This window comes from Pan troglodytes, chromosome 1 (assembly GCF_028858775.2).
Source record: "Pan troglodytes isolate AG18354 chromosome 1, NHGRI_mPanTro3-v2.0_pri, whole genome shotgun sequence".
In the NCBI taxonomy this organism is placed as follows: domain Eukaryota; kingdom Metazoa; phylum Chordata; class Mammalia; order Primates; family Hominidae; genus Pan; species Pan troglodytes.
Window position 1 is genome coordinate 41,624,488 of NC_072398.2, and position 12,090 is coordinate 41,636,577.

At 40.5% G+C, this 12,090-nt stretch overlaps 1 protein-coding gene across 5 annotated transcripts in view; it reads right to left on the reverse strand.

The window, feature by feature from the left end:
- The window catches only part of CR2 (complement C3d receptor 2), a 36,262-nt gene extending 24,452 nt beyond the window's left edge, over positions 1 to 11,810 (reverse strand). For 2 of the 5 annotated variants that reach the window (XM_063810015.1, XM_063810009.1), the window contains exons 1-2: positions 11,560 to 11,702; positions 2,194 to 2,279 (exon numbers count right to left, since the gene is read on the reverse strand). In XM_063810015.1, coding sequence (XP_063666085.1) covers positions 2,194 to 2,209 — 16 coding nt within the window. In that variant the 5' untranslated portion in view covers positions 2,210 to 2,279; positions 11,560 to 11,702. Of the gene's footprint in view, positions 1 to 505; positions 579 to 2,193; positions 2,280 to 11,559 lie in introns of all 5 variants that reach the window. The other 3 variants (XM_054674326.2, XM_054674317.2, XM_054674312.2) reach the window with 3 other exon arrangements.
- Between the last annotated feature and the right edge of the window lie 280 nt (positions 11,811 to 12,090).

Below are 12,090 nucleotides of genomic sequence, written 5' to 3' on the forward strand. Positions count from 1 at the left end.
TAAAAGTACATGAACAGAGAAAGTACAATACCTGGAACATACTAATTATTCAATGGCTGCTTCAAACACACAACTGGGGGTACAGGCTGAGATGACCACTTTTGGTCCTGCTGCTGAAGACACTAGAGCCTCAGTACAGGTGATTTGTCCTGACTTGAGGCTGGAACACTTTGAAAAAGCCACAGGAAGTGAACAGAGGTTTTGAATAATGGCCTCATATTCTTCATTTACTTGTCCTAATAACCATGAAGGATATTGTTTACATTTACTTTGTTATGCACGCCTTTTCTGAGGGAGTCTCAGAATAAAGGGAAAATTGCCAACCTCTAGAACTTTCAGTTAACTTCCCTTTGGCTCCAAGAGGAGGTCTTCAGTGAAAACTGACATAAGAAGATACAGCCAAACTGTTTCATCACATCAGTGCTATACTTGGTTTCAGTAAGGGTAACTTTCGAGAACTGTTGTCTTTATACATATAGAATCTGCAGTATAATATATACTCAACTGAATCAATTTAACATCTTTGGTCTGCATTCCAGAAGACAGAGAAGAGTGGCATATATATGTTCAAAGCACACCTATGGATAAGATGTGATAATTATATATATATGTATGAAAAAATCTCTAATCATTGACTTTGGTGCTATCTGCTTTTTAAAAAAAGCATCTTTTAATTTCCCCTACAATAACACAGATCTAGCACTGCCCCAAAATACAAAAGAAGAAAAAGTCCTACATCTGCAACATTTAGATATTACTTTCAAAGTTTACTTTTAAACTCTTTAACTAGGCAGGGTGTGGTGGTTCACGTCTGTAATCCCAGCACTTTGGGAGGCTGAGGCAGGTGGATCACCTGAGGTCAGGAGTTCAAGACCAGCCTGGTCAACATGGTGAAACCCCATCTCTACAAAAATACAAAAATTAGCCAGGCATGATGTTGGATGCCTGTAATCCCAGCTACTCGGGAGGCTGAGACAGGAGAATCGCTTGAACCCAGGAGGTGGAGGTTGCAGTGAGCCAAGATCACGCCATTGCACTCCAGCCTGGGCGACTGAGCGAGACTCCATCTCAAAAAAACAAAAACAGAAACACAAAACAAACAACAACAATAAAAAACTCTTTAACTAGAAAACTCAACCACATATACTATCTTCCTTCTGCTCTTTCCATAGGTACCATATATCTATTTCCCAAAAAAAACCTTGTTTTATTTCTAGATCCTGAAGTTTCAGCCCAACTCACCCCTGAAGCACTTTGGCAGTAGAGGATTCTGTTTGCTGTTTAGTTGACACCATATTACATTGCTGCCTTTCAGGGTAAAACCAAGCTTACACTTAAATATCATGTATCATTTTAAAAAAATGAACATAATCCAGATTCCACAACTCCATTTTCAACTTCTATAATTGAGCATTCAAGTAAGAGTAATACACTGAAGAGGAGGGTTGCTCCAGAGCTCCAGACATCAACTTGATTATCTTTGCTGGTGCAATGCATTGACTTCTCATCCAAGAGGTCAAACAGCTTTTCCCTATTACATCCAATATGGCACTGATGATTTCATAGCAAACCCCTCTCCCTGCTGCTGCTGTCAAAGTCCCATGGGGGATGGCTGGGAGTGACTTACAAGGAATACCTTTTTAAGGAGTAGGTGGGGAAAGAGAGAATATTATACTTTCTGAGAATTTTCTCTTCATTCTTGCAATCCAAACTGCAACTCAGCCTACAATTTACCTATTTTGTTGAAATTCTGTATCCTGATCTCAAAGATGATTCTAAATAGGAAGTAGCAAGGTCAAAAGATATATGGAACTGGCTGATAAAAACCGAAAAGCTATGAGCTGGTCACCAGTCCCCGCCCCAGACCACAGATAAATTGTTATAGAAGGGACCTAGGGTGGCTTACTTTTTGCATGGAATAAAGTTGGCAGTGTGTAATCTCCCGGAATGTTTTAGATGTAAGCATTTACTCACTATGAAATAACTTATCATCAAAGAACAGTAAACAAAGGAAAGTGTGGTAGGATTGGGGGCCATGAGGAAGATGGGTAAGTCATAGCTGTGTGCCTAGAGCTACTCAAACCAAGTGTAAACCCTCCTGGCTACTCACTTTGGTGTGCAGATGCCCAATTTCCCTCTGGAAGGGGACAAGAGGAATTAAATAGGGTGCAATAAAGAGATTGTTTTACTTACATTCATTAAAAGGCATGTCATTATCCCAGGTTACAATATTGTCTGAGATAATACATGTAGCAGATGAGTCACCAAAGAGTAGATATCTAAAGACAAAGAGATGAGAAATCTCGTGGCACACGTTTACCTTGTAACAAAACTGCACATCCTGCACATGTACCCCAGAACTTAAAATAAAAATAAAAATAAAAAAGAGTGATCATCTCCCAGCTAGACTTACATTTTAGAAAAACTTAGTTCTTTCTCTACTGAAAGAATAGCAGAGAATAGAATATCATTTATGACAAGCAGGGGTGACAGATTAAGGACTCATACAATTTAAAGCCAAATGAAATTCAAGCTCCTGGTCAGTAGCACTGGAGACTTAAAACTGGAAGAGAGCAGCCAAAACTTCCTTCTCTTCTAGGGATCCTCTCTAGCTGGTAATCTTGAAACAGTGTCTCTGGAGTGGATCGGGGAGGTGATTCCTTTTTGCTTATTTATTTTAAAAAGTATGTGGCAATTACTCAGATCTCTTTTGGAAGAGTGATGGTTTCTGGTTGGAACTGCTGTTCTGGTATCCATGTACCCTGGAGCTGTCTCCTGCCAACTCACCCTTTATTACAAGAATATGTCATTGTCGACCCAAATGCAATACCCATGTGTGTAATCACAGAGTCCTAAAGGAGTTCTCTATAACTCACACATGATTTATCTACAAAAGAAAACCAAATCAACCCAAACAGAATTTGGGGCTGGGATTCAGGAGACTTTTTGGAGACTTTTTGTATTTTATATTAAATCTCAACCTGACTAGACTTGCTGACAGGCCTGCTTATGTTTACTCACAGAAATTCTTACATTTACAAAACTTTCCAAAGGATCAGTCAACTCTAGAACACTACTTGTTTAATGCACACAGTCTGCATTTCTGTGCATGGATGCCAACTTTATTTGTGGTCAGTTATAACTTATAGTCTTCATTTTCCATTTTTATACATATTCTGTTAATCTATGATATCATCTACCAAGTCTTCTGCCTTAAAAAACTCACAGTGATCATTTCCTTTTTGTAACTCATCCTCTAACTCATCCTCTACTCTCTTCTCTTCATTCAATTACTTACCGAAGTTTAGTGACTGGACTCCAGAAATCTCTCTCCAAACCAACTATTTTGTCATTGCAGTAGTCTCTCATTGGATCACTGAATGACATAATTTACTTTTCTAATTGTTCTCCCTTGGGCTGGTACATCTTCTATACTACTGCACATATTATCTTTCTAAAACACAAATGTGGTCATGCCACTCTGCACATTTAAAAACTTACTATGACTTACCATTGTTTATAGGGAAAAAATGCATAGATTTTTTTACAAGTAAGCTCCAATCCATTTAATCAACTACCATTCCTCACTATGTAGCCTATACTCCAACAACACTGATTTTTTCCAAAGACATCATGTTCTTGCACACTTATGCTTTTGCAAATGCTGTTTCCTCTGCTCAGAGGGCCTATATTTCTCTAATTCTTCTAGGTAGCATTTATGATTTATTTCTCTATGACCTCATAGCACTTCTTAAATAAGAGAACTACCTCATAGTACAATATATATTTAAGAGTCAGCCTTTACAACTAGTGTAGGAGTTTCTCAAAGGCAAAGACTATCAGATTCATTTTTATGTCACTCCCAGGCCCCACTGTCTGGTCTAGAGCTTAGTATCTAGTAGTTACTTAAAAGTATTTTTTGAATTGAATGGGATGAGGATGAGGTAATATTAACATCCCTTGTCTCTAACTTCTAACCTCACCCTAACACAGTATGGATACCATAGATCAAAGTCATAAAGATCACAGGATGAATAGGTTTGGCCAGCTATCATGACTTAACCCTCATACCCAGTGCCCCTAGGAGTAAAAGGAAGCATGGAGCACTCAGGAGCCCTCTTCACTTGAGATGACATGTGAATTTACTGGTCTTTTATCTTAAACATAACGTGTTATCTCATCCAGATACAGCGACAGAACCAAATATGCCTCTATTACAGGATTACTCACCTTTACAGAACTGCTGAGCAACTGACCACTTGAAGATCTCTAGGGAGGTGATAAAGAATGCCTCTTGATATACCCAAGAAAGCATTTGTATTTGCAAGATATCTCAACAGCAAACTTAAGATTGGTTACTCTGAATTTTAGGCTTAGCAAAAGGAAACCTTGGCAGAAACTTACCCTGACCTGAAGACCTGAGACAAAGGCTACAGAAACATAAAAACCAAGAGAGGCTAAAACCTCTTCTCTGCTTCTGCCTTGTTACAAATTATCCTGAAAACTTTGATCTTTAGAATGTAAGTCTAAAATAGGGCAATATTTTATGGAATGAAGAATGCATATCATTGCAGTAAGGGTGAATATACACAGAAATAAGCTCAGAGATTCAGAGAATTTTTAGGGTAGACTTCAGAGATGGAGAAAGTAATTTTTCATAAAATTTCAGAAAATCCTCAGAATTGTTCCATCTCCTTCACCCTTACAAGTAAAAATTAGTGGTTTTAGTTTGTTTGCTTGTTTTTTCACAGTGAGGTCAGGGTCTGGGGAAAACAGGAAAGGCATGTGGCAAGGGCCTTGAAGGATGAGTACATATGTTTTGATTTTTTTTTTATAAGGGTGGTAGGGGGAGTGGATATTAATATTTTTCCCAGCTTCAATGAGGTATTATTTATACACAAAAAAACTGCACATAACTAATGTACGCTATTTGTGAATTTGTGGGACAAAAAGGTAAAAATCTTTAAATACAAACTTTCCCAGGATAGCATAAGAAACTAAAGTATATAAGAGATCTTGTAAAAGCTCAGTACACATATGATCCTGAAAATTACTTTCATGAATTTACATAACTATCTTAGCTATTAAACCGTTAATGCCTAGAGAGGAGAAAATATGTTTATTATTCTTCATTATTTTATTCTGTTAATCTAGTAGAGTAATACGCCACCAAAGAGAACTCAGTAAATACTTTCTGGTGGGAACTAGATAAAGGGACAGTCATTTCAACACAGATTCCTGTGACTTAAAGTAACAATATTATTATTAATAATGGAACAGAAGTTATTCTAGGAGATAGGTAAGAAACTATAGCAATGATACAGTTAGGGATATAGCTGGAAAAGTCATTTTTCTATGTATGAGAACGAGCTCAAGTTTCAACGCCCTAAACTGACAAGCAGAAAACAAGAAGTTAACTCTTCTTCCAGATCAGATGGTAGTCCAGGCAAAAAAAGAAAGTACTCAGTTGTAAGGCCCTCCTAGAATAGCAGTGTATTTAAATATCAAATTTATAATCTCCTTTTTCAAACAGGTCTGAGACAGGTACGGGTGAAAGTCAAAGTATAAACATGGATGAACTGACACAAGGTCACACACAAAGCTCCCAAAACACAGCCAGACCTTAGCTGTGACCCCAAACTACTACTGGAGAAGTCACAAAGACTGGTTCTAAGAATAGGCATCATTATTGGGAGCCAGATATCACTATAGGTCCCCTTCTATTTATTTCCTCAGTTTCTTTAGTTTTCTCCATTAACAACTACAAAAGTCTCCAGGTGCTTACTCTGTGCAAAATAGCAAGATTCTATACGGAATATCAGGGTTTGACCTCAATGAAGACAAACTTCATGATCCTGATACTACTTGTACTAGTGACTCTAGTCAAGTGACTTAGTCTGTAATTATCAAATGTAAATAAGGACAATATCAAATTATCCTCCACAAGCTGGAAAACCAATTTAAATTTACAAGATTTAATCAGTGGCAATGACATGGACGAAGATGGAATGAAGATCCAGAAATAGCAAAAGCAGAAGGGTGCTTCACAGCATAACTTTCCATGATGGAAGGAGATACGGATCACACTTTCTGGATGATAAAAAATGGGAGGGTCTCATTTCCAATAAGGAGACTTAAGGGCTATCTTCCTTTGGGAACATCAATCCTCATTAGTAACGAAAGCCAGAATCCCAAGTCACAAGGCAGATCATATCAGAAAAGGGAAGGTTAAGCCATGGGCCATCAAGTAATACAAATTTTCTTGAGGGTCACTGGACCCTCTTCACATCTTTCTGTAGCCAGGAGTAAAACTCAGAGGAGATCATGACTGGATTGAAGATCAAAGATGGTGACTTGACATTCAGACATATATCCTTCCAACCATGTTTAAAACTACCAGGCGAAGCAGTTTCTGAGTTAAATGAACAGGGATATATTTAATTACTTGGGCCCAGGGACTTTACCTGGAATGGCTTGGAAATCCATTTGAAATGGATGAAAAACAAACACATAGGATAATAAAAATAAAACTGAAATTTTAGTCAGAAAGCAGGTAGGAGGGAAAATCATTATTGAGACTGATAATTCATATAATCAAATACCTTAATACTGGGTTTCCTGCCTATTTGATAAGCAAGTTTTGAATGATGATGTGAAAGTTGTCAGAATCAAAATAGAGTCACTAATGTAATTAAAAAAAAAACAACAAAAAACACCTTGACAAAGCCAGGGAAGGCCATGAAAACAGGGTTCTCATGCTTGTATACCTGTTAACCCAAACTATCATAAAAGACTGAAAAACCACAACCGTGCACAAAAGCCACTGCAACCCTACAAGAACATCCTTCCGGCATCTGCCTGTATAACCTCAAACTGGCATCACCCTTGTTATTGGTCTTTGTAGCCAAGGATAATTATTCTAAAACAATTATGTAATCCTCGTATTTTTCCTTTAAAAACCTTTGTCTTCTTTTACTTCCTTGAATATACACACAATTCATAATTACACACATATTCCCATTGCAATGTTCTATTCCCAAACAAATATCTTTTTTTTTTTTTAGAGAGTCTTTCCCTGTTTGTTATTTAGTTTAACAACAGTTATGCATATTAACCAAAGTTCGGTCCTAAGCACAGGAGACATATCTGTGAACATCAGAGACAAGGTTCCCACCCTCATAGAATTTATAATCCAACAGAAAGAGACAGACTGTAAATAGATACCAGGAAATAAATAAGAAGGTGCTGAACATGAAATATGAAATAGAGTGATATGTCACAATGTAATGCACTGGAAGGAGAAGGGACAGGGTGGCATGCAACTTCAGTTATGATGGTTAAGGAAGGCCTGTGAAAAGGCAACATTTAAGTTGTGACTGAAGGACAAGAAGGAAGAAGGAAGCAGCCAGGCAAATTGCTGGGTACAAGTATTTTAGGCAGAGGCCTAACAGGAGGAATGGATTTGGTATGCTCCAGGGACAGACAGAAGGCAAGTGTGGCTGGGATGCAATGAGCAAAGCAGAATGGTCCACAATCAAGTCAGAAAACTCAGCAGGAGGGATCATGAAGGGCTTCTTAGACCACAGATACGTGAATGTTATCCTGAGTAGAAGTCATTGGAGAGTTCAAGCAGAAGAATCACAAGGCTTGACTTACATTTTTAAAGGAATATTCTGGCAATTGGGTAGAGAGTGGATCGAACTGCTTACTTTTAGAAGCAAAGAGTACAGTTTAGGGCCAAAAAAAAAAAAATGAAGCTTGGCAAAGGATTGAGCAGTGGATATATTTTAGAAATAGAATTGGCAAGACTTTTTGTTGTTTTACATGTGGGGCTGAGGAAATGGGAGGATTCCTGACTTCTGGACTTCTGACTTGGGCTACACAATTGATAGAATTACCCTGTTCTGAGGATGGAAAGCCTGAAAAAGGAGTGTGTGTGTGTGTGTGTGTGTGTGTGTGTGTGTGTGTTGTGGCCTTGAGATAGGGAATTGTGTTCAGAATCATTTCCATTCAGACTTGGTATATCTAACACACTAGGCATCCACATCAAGATGCCAAGTAGGCAGTTTGCAGCTCAGGAGAGAGGACAGAACTATAGATAATAAATATGAGTCGTCAACATATAAATAGTATTCAAAGCCATGAGACAAGATGAGTTGAGGTTTTTTAGGAAGAAGAAATGAAGAAAGAAGAGGCTCAGGGCTGAGCCCCAAGACCCTCTAATATTTAGAGATAGAACAAAAAAGACTAAGAGTCAACAGAGCAGTATGGAAAAAACAGGTAAGAGTGTCTTGGTTTGGAAGATGAGAATGATAACGGTTTCAAGGGAAAGGAAGTCATCAGTTTTTGCTGAAAGACTGAGAAAGATTAACATAGAAAAATGACCATTGGATTTGTCAGCATAAGGGTCAGTAGCGACATTGCAAGAAACAGCTTCAGGAGACTGTGGGGAAGAAGCCTGTCTGAAGTGGAGAAGGAGATCACGAAATTTGAGTAAGTAGTCAATGAAAAGTTTTGCTGAGAAGAACAAGAAGAGGGACAGGAAAATGGAGTTCCAGTGGGTCATGAGAAGGTCCATAAAGGATTTCCTGGGGTATACTTAAATGCTGGTGGGGATGATCATACAGAAAGAGGTACATTGATGATGCAAGGTAGGAGATATCTGCAGAAGTAAAGTCCTTGCAAAGGCAAGAGGGTATGGAACATGATCATGAATACAGGAAAAGGAGCTGAATTTGTCAGCAGAATGGATACTTCTTTCATTGTTATAGGAGGAAACATACCAAGATTTCAATTCATATTTATTGAATTCCAAATTACAGGCTATTGATAGGAACTCAAATCAGGAAATAAGGCAGATTAAGGTCTTGCACTCATGGAACTTGTATTCCAGTGAGGGAACAAACAACAAACAGGTACATAAATAAGCAAGAAGGTTTTAGATGGTGATAGGTGGTCTGTAGAAAATAGAACACAGTTTTGTATTGGCGAGTACCCTGGAATATGGATACTTCAGACAAGAGTCAGAGAAGCACAACAGAGGGCTGAGCCTTGAATGTCAAGGAGACAGGCAAAGAATAATTTGTAGGAAGAGCATTTCAAAAGAGAGAATACCTAGTGCAATTGTGCTCAAAGAATAAAGAGAAGGCCAGTGTGGCTGGGGCAGAGAGAGTGAGTGGGGTACAGAGAATTTCAGGGAGAGGTAGAAGGCCTCAGATTGGAGAATAAGGGGCATGTGTTTTATTCTAATGTGACGGGAAGGCCTCAGCAGGTTTTCTGCAGTGGAGAACAAAATCTGATTGCAGATGGAGGTAAGTTTGTAAGTTGGTAGGTTTGTAGCTGATTAGAAAATGGGAGCATTCTTCTTTCATGGTTTTGTTTTCTCAGCATAGGATAAAGTTAGGTGGCCACTAAGGGCTTGAGTAAAATCTAGAAGTGTAGGAAATTTGAATCTGTTTATGCAAATAGACAAAAGGAAAAATAGGAAAACACTAAAAAGGAAATTTGCTCCCATTGACTTTGCTTATAGCAGTGTGCCCTATAGATACTTGTTGCAGAATCTTCTAGAGTGATTGTTAAACCTCAGCTTTCCTGTGCTAACTCCAAACCTATGAACCTCTGGAGGGGGAGGTGGAACCAGGAACCTACATTTTATAAAGGTACTTTAGTAGTTTCTTAAGCACACTCAAGTGCAGGAACTGGCCAAGAGATGATGTGTGGAGAGCACGCAGTAGCAGTAAAAGTTAGCAGTGGAGAGTGGGCAAAGCATGAGCCATGGGAGACAGGTGGGGAAGACCATGAGCAGCGCATACAAGACAGGCAGCTGGAGAAATCAGGGGGTGTGAGCTTCGGTGAGATCCCATTCCAAAGGGCTAGAAAGGCTGAAGACACCAGATTTTCTTCCACTGGAGGCCTTTTAGATTTTTGAACAATGGAGTGAAATAATGAAAATATATATATTTCTTAATTTTTTGTTTTCATAATTGGAAAGTGACCTATAGGTCACTCTTTAACCTTTCCAATCATGAGAACCAAAATCTCTTAAAAGAGATGAGGTTGTTACACAGGTAATTATAATGCTTAGGATGGGAATACTGGTACAAAAATGAGAAATGGACAAACAACAGAAGCACAGTAGCTTGAATGGCTGACAGATAGGTAGACCTGGTATTTCATGGGGCTCCAGTTAAGTCACCTACATGATGCTGCTGCTGTGGCCCTGAATTGGCAGGACTGGTGAAGAATTTGATTTTCAGTTGATAATATCCTCTCTGAAATTTAGAAATAGGTGAGAAGTCAGGGACGTACCCTGCTCTTAGAAAAAGTTGTGAATATACATTTGTTCAAAGGGAGTTAATATGCAGAAAAAGAAAAGAGAGATGAAGATAATGGTCTGGAGAAAGGTTTAAGGGTCAGGAGACAGTAAAATGTCAGGAAAGCAAAAAGTTGTAATAAACTAATATGTGCTGTATTCCAGACACCTCAACAAGCTGGATGTCCATAGAAACAACTGGACACCCAGCTTGTTAGCTTAAATGCTGGCTCCATAAAATCAAGTCTGTACAGGAGGCTTATTACTGATATTTAGTAGTAACGACTAACATCCAACTTTCTTTGCTTAGTTTCATCTGTGCTCAGGGCAGCTCAGTGAGGTGGAAGGCCAGTTAATCACTAGTTTCATTTTACAGATGAAGAAACTGAAGATCAGGGAGCTAAATGACTTGCCAAAAGTCACCCAGTTATTGAGGTCTGCACACAGTAAACGTCTTATAAACTAGGAATGCACGGTACCCTGGAGATAATTAGAAACTTAGACCCATCCTGTAGCCAAGAGACGCTAATCTTAATTATAATCTTTCTTTAAAATCAAGCCAATCTGGAGGAAAAAAAGATATAATAAATGGTGAATGAGACCTTTGCGGACGTCCACACCATTACAGAAGGTTAAAAACAAGAAGAAAACAATAGTTTTAATCCATGTCTCAAAAATAACTACGGATGGTTAATGTTTAGGATCTCTACCAATATCACATTAGAGTTCAGAAAATCTGAGACCCATGCTTGGGAACCAGGTCTTACTCTTATTTAGGAAAGGGAGCCGAGGTTCTGCCGCTTTTGCTGGGCAGGAGCGCGGTTCGGGGTGTACAGAAACAGCCTCACGTGGCTAGCTGGTGCCTCATGCAGTGGGTAGGTTTCCCGTGGCGAGCGGTAGCGCTGACCGCCGGCCAGAGAGCGATGAGCACCTGCAGAATCCTGGGGGCGGGGAGCCCGGCAGGAGACCGCGAGCACCCGCACGCCGCCAGCCACACCGGGCCCACCAGACAGCGCCCCTCTGTGGCGCAGCCTCCAATTCTGGAGGTCCCAGCTCCCGGAGGGGCCAGTGGGGACAATCAGGACCAGGCGGTTTATTGCAGTGGTCCCTCAAAGCTAGCGGGAGGCGGACACGCGTCGAGCACTGCCCCCACCGTCTCGCTTTTGGCCCCCTGCTTTGCATCGCGGCACAGAAGCTTTCCCTGCCCGGGACGCGTCCCCACCTCCGTGCTCCCCCTCCCAGCTCACCGAGGACCCCCGGTGCGACGAGAGCCAAGAAAACCCCGAGCAGGCCCGCGGCGCCCATGCCACGGCCGAAGCCCCCGCGGCGGGATGCGTTCCGAGACCCGCGAGCGTCCGGCAGCTCTGGGAGGGCAAGGCTGGAGCAGCAAGCAGCTGTGAGCCAGGAGAGGCGGGCCCTTAAATAGTGTCCGGCACACGTGCTAGTTCTGAGCGCACACCTGCAGGCGGCCTGGGGGCTGACGCGGTGCCGGTGAGGGTGGGACAAGCGGGAGGGACGGCCCGGCACGAGGTGGGCGGGGAGCTCTGAGCCACTTTTTGGCTCAGACTCACCCCTCGTTGCGGTGGCTTCCCCACTTTTTTGACCACGCAACCCACTACACTCACTTGTTTCTCTTACTAGAACTTAAACAAAACTTTCACAAGTTAGTATTCACCCTTAGTAATCTACAATGTTCGTCCTCTGTGCCATGCTGTGTTATGCTAGACTAGGCTAGGCTATCCTATTCTTGTTAGAAATCCACCAAACTCATTTCAAAA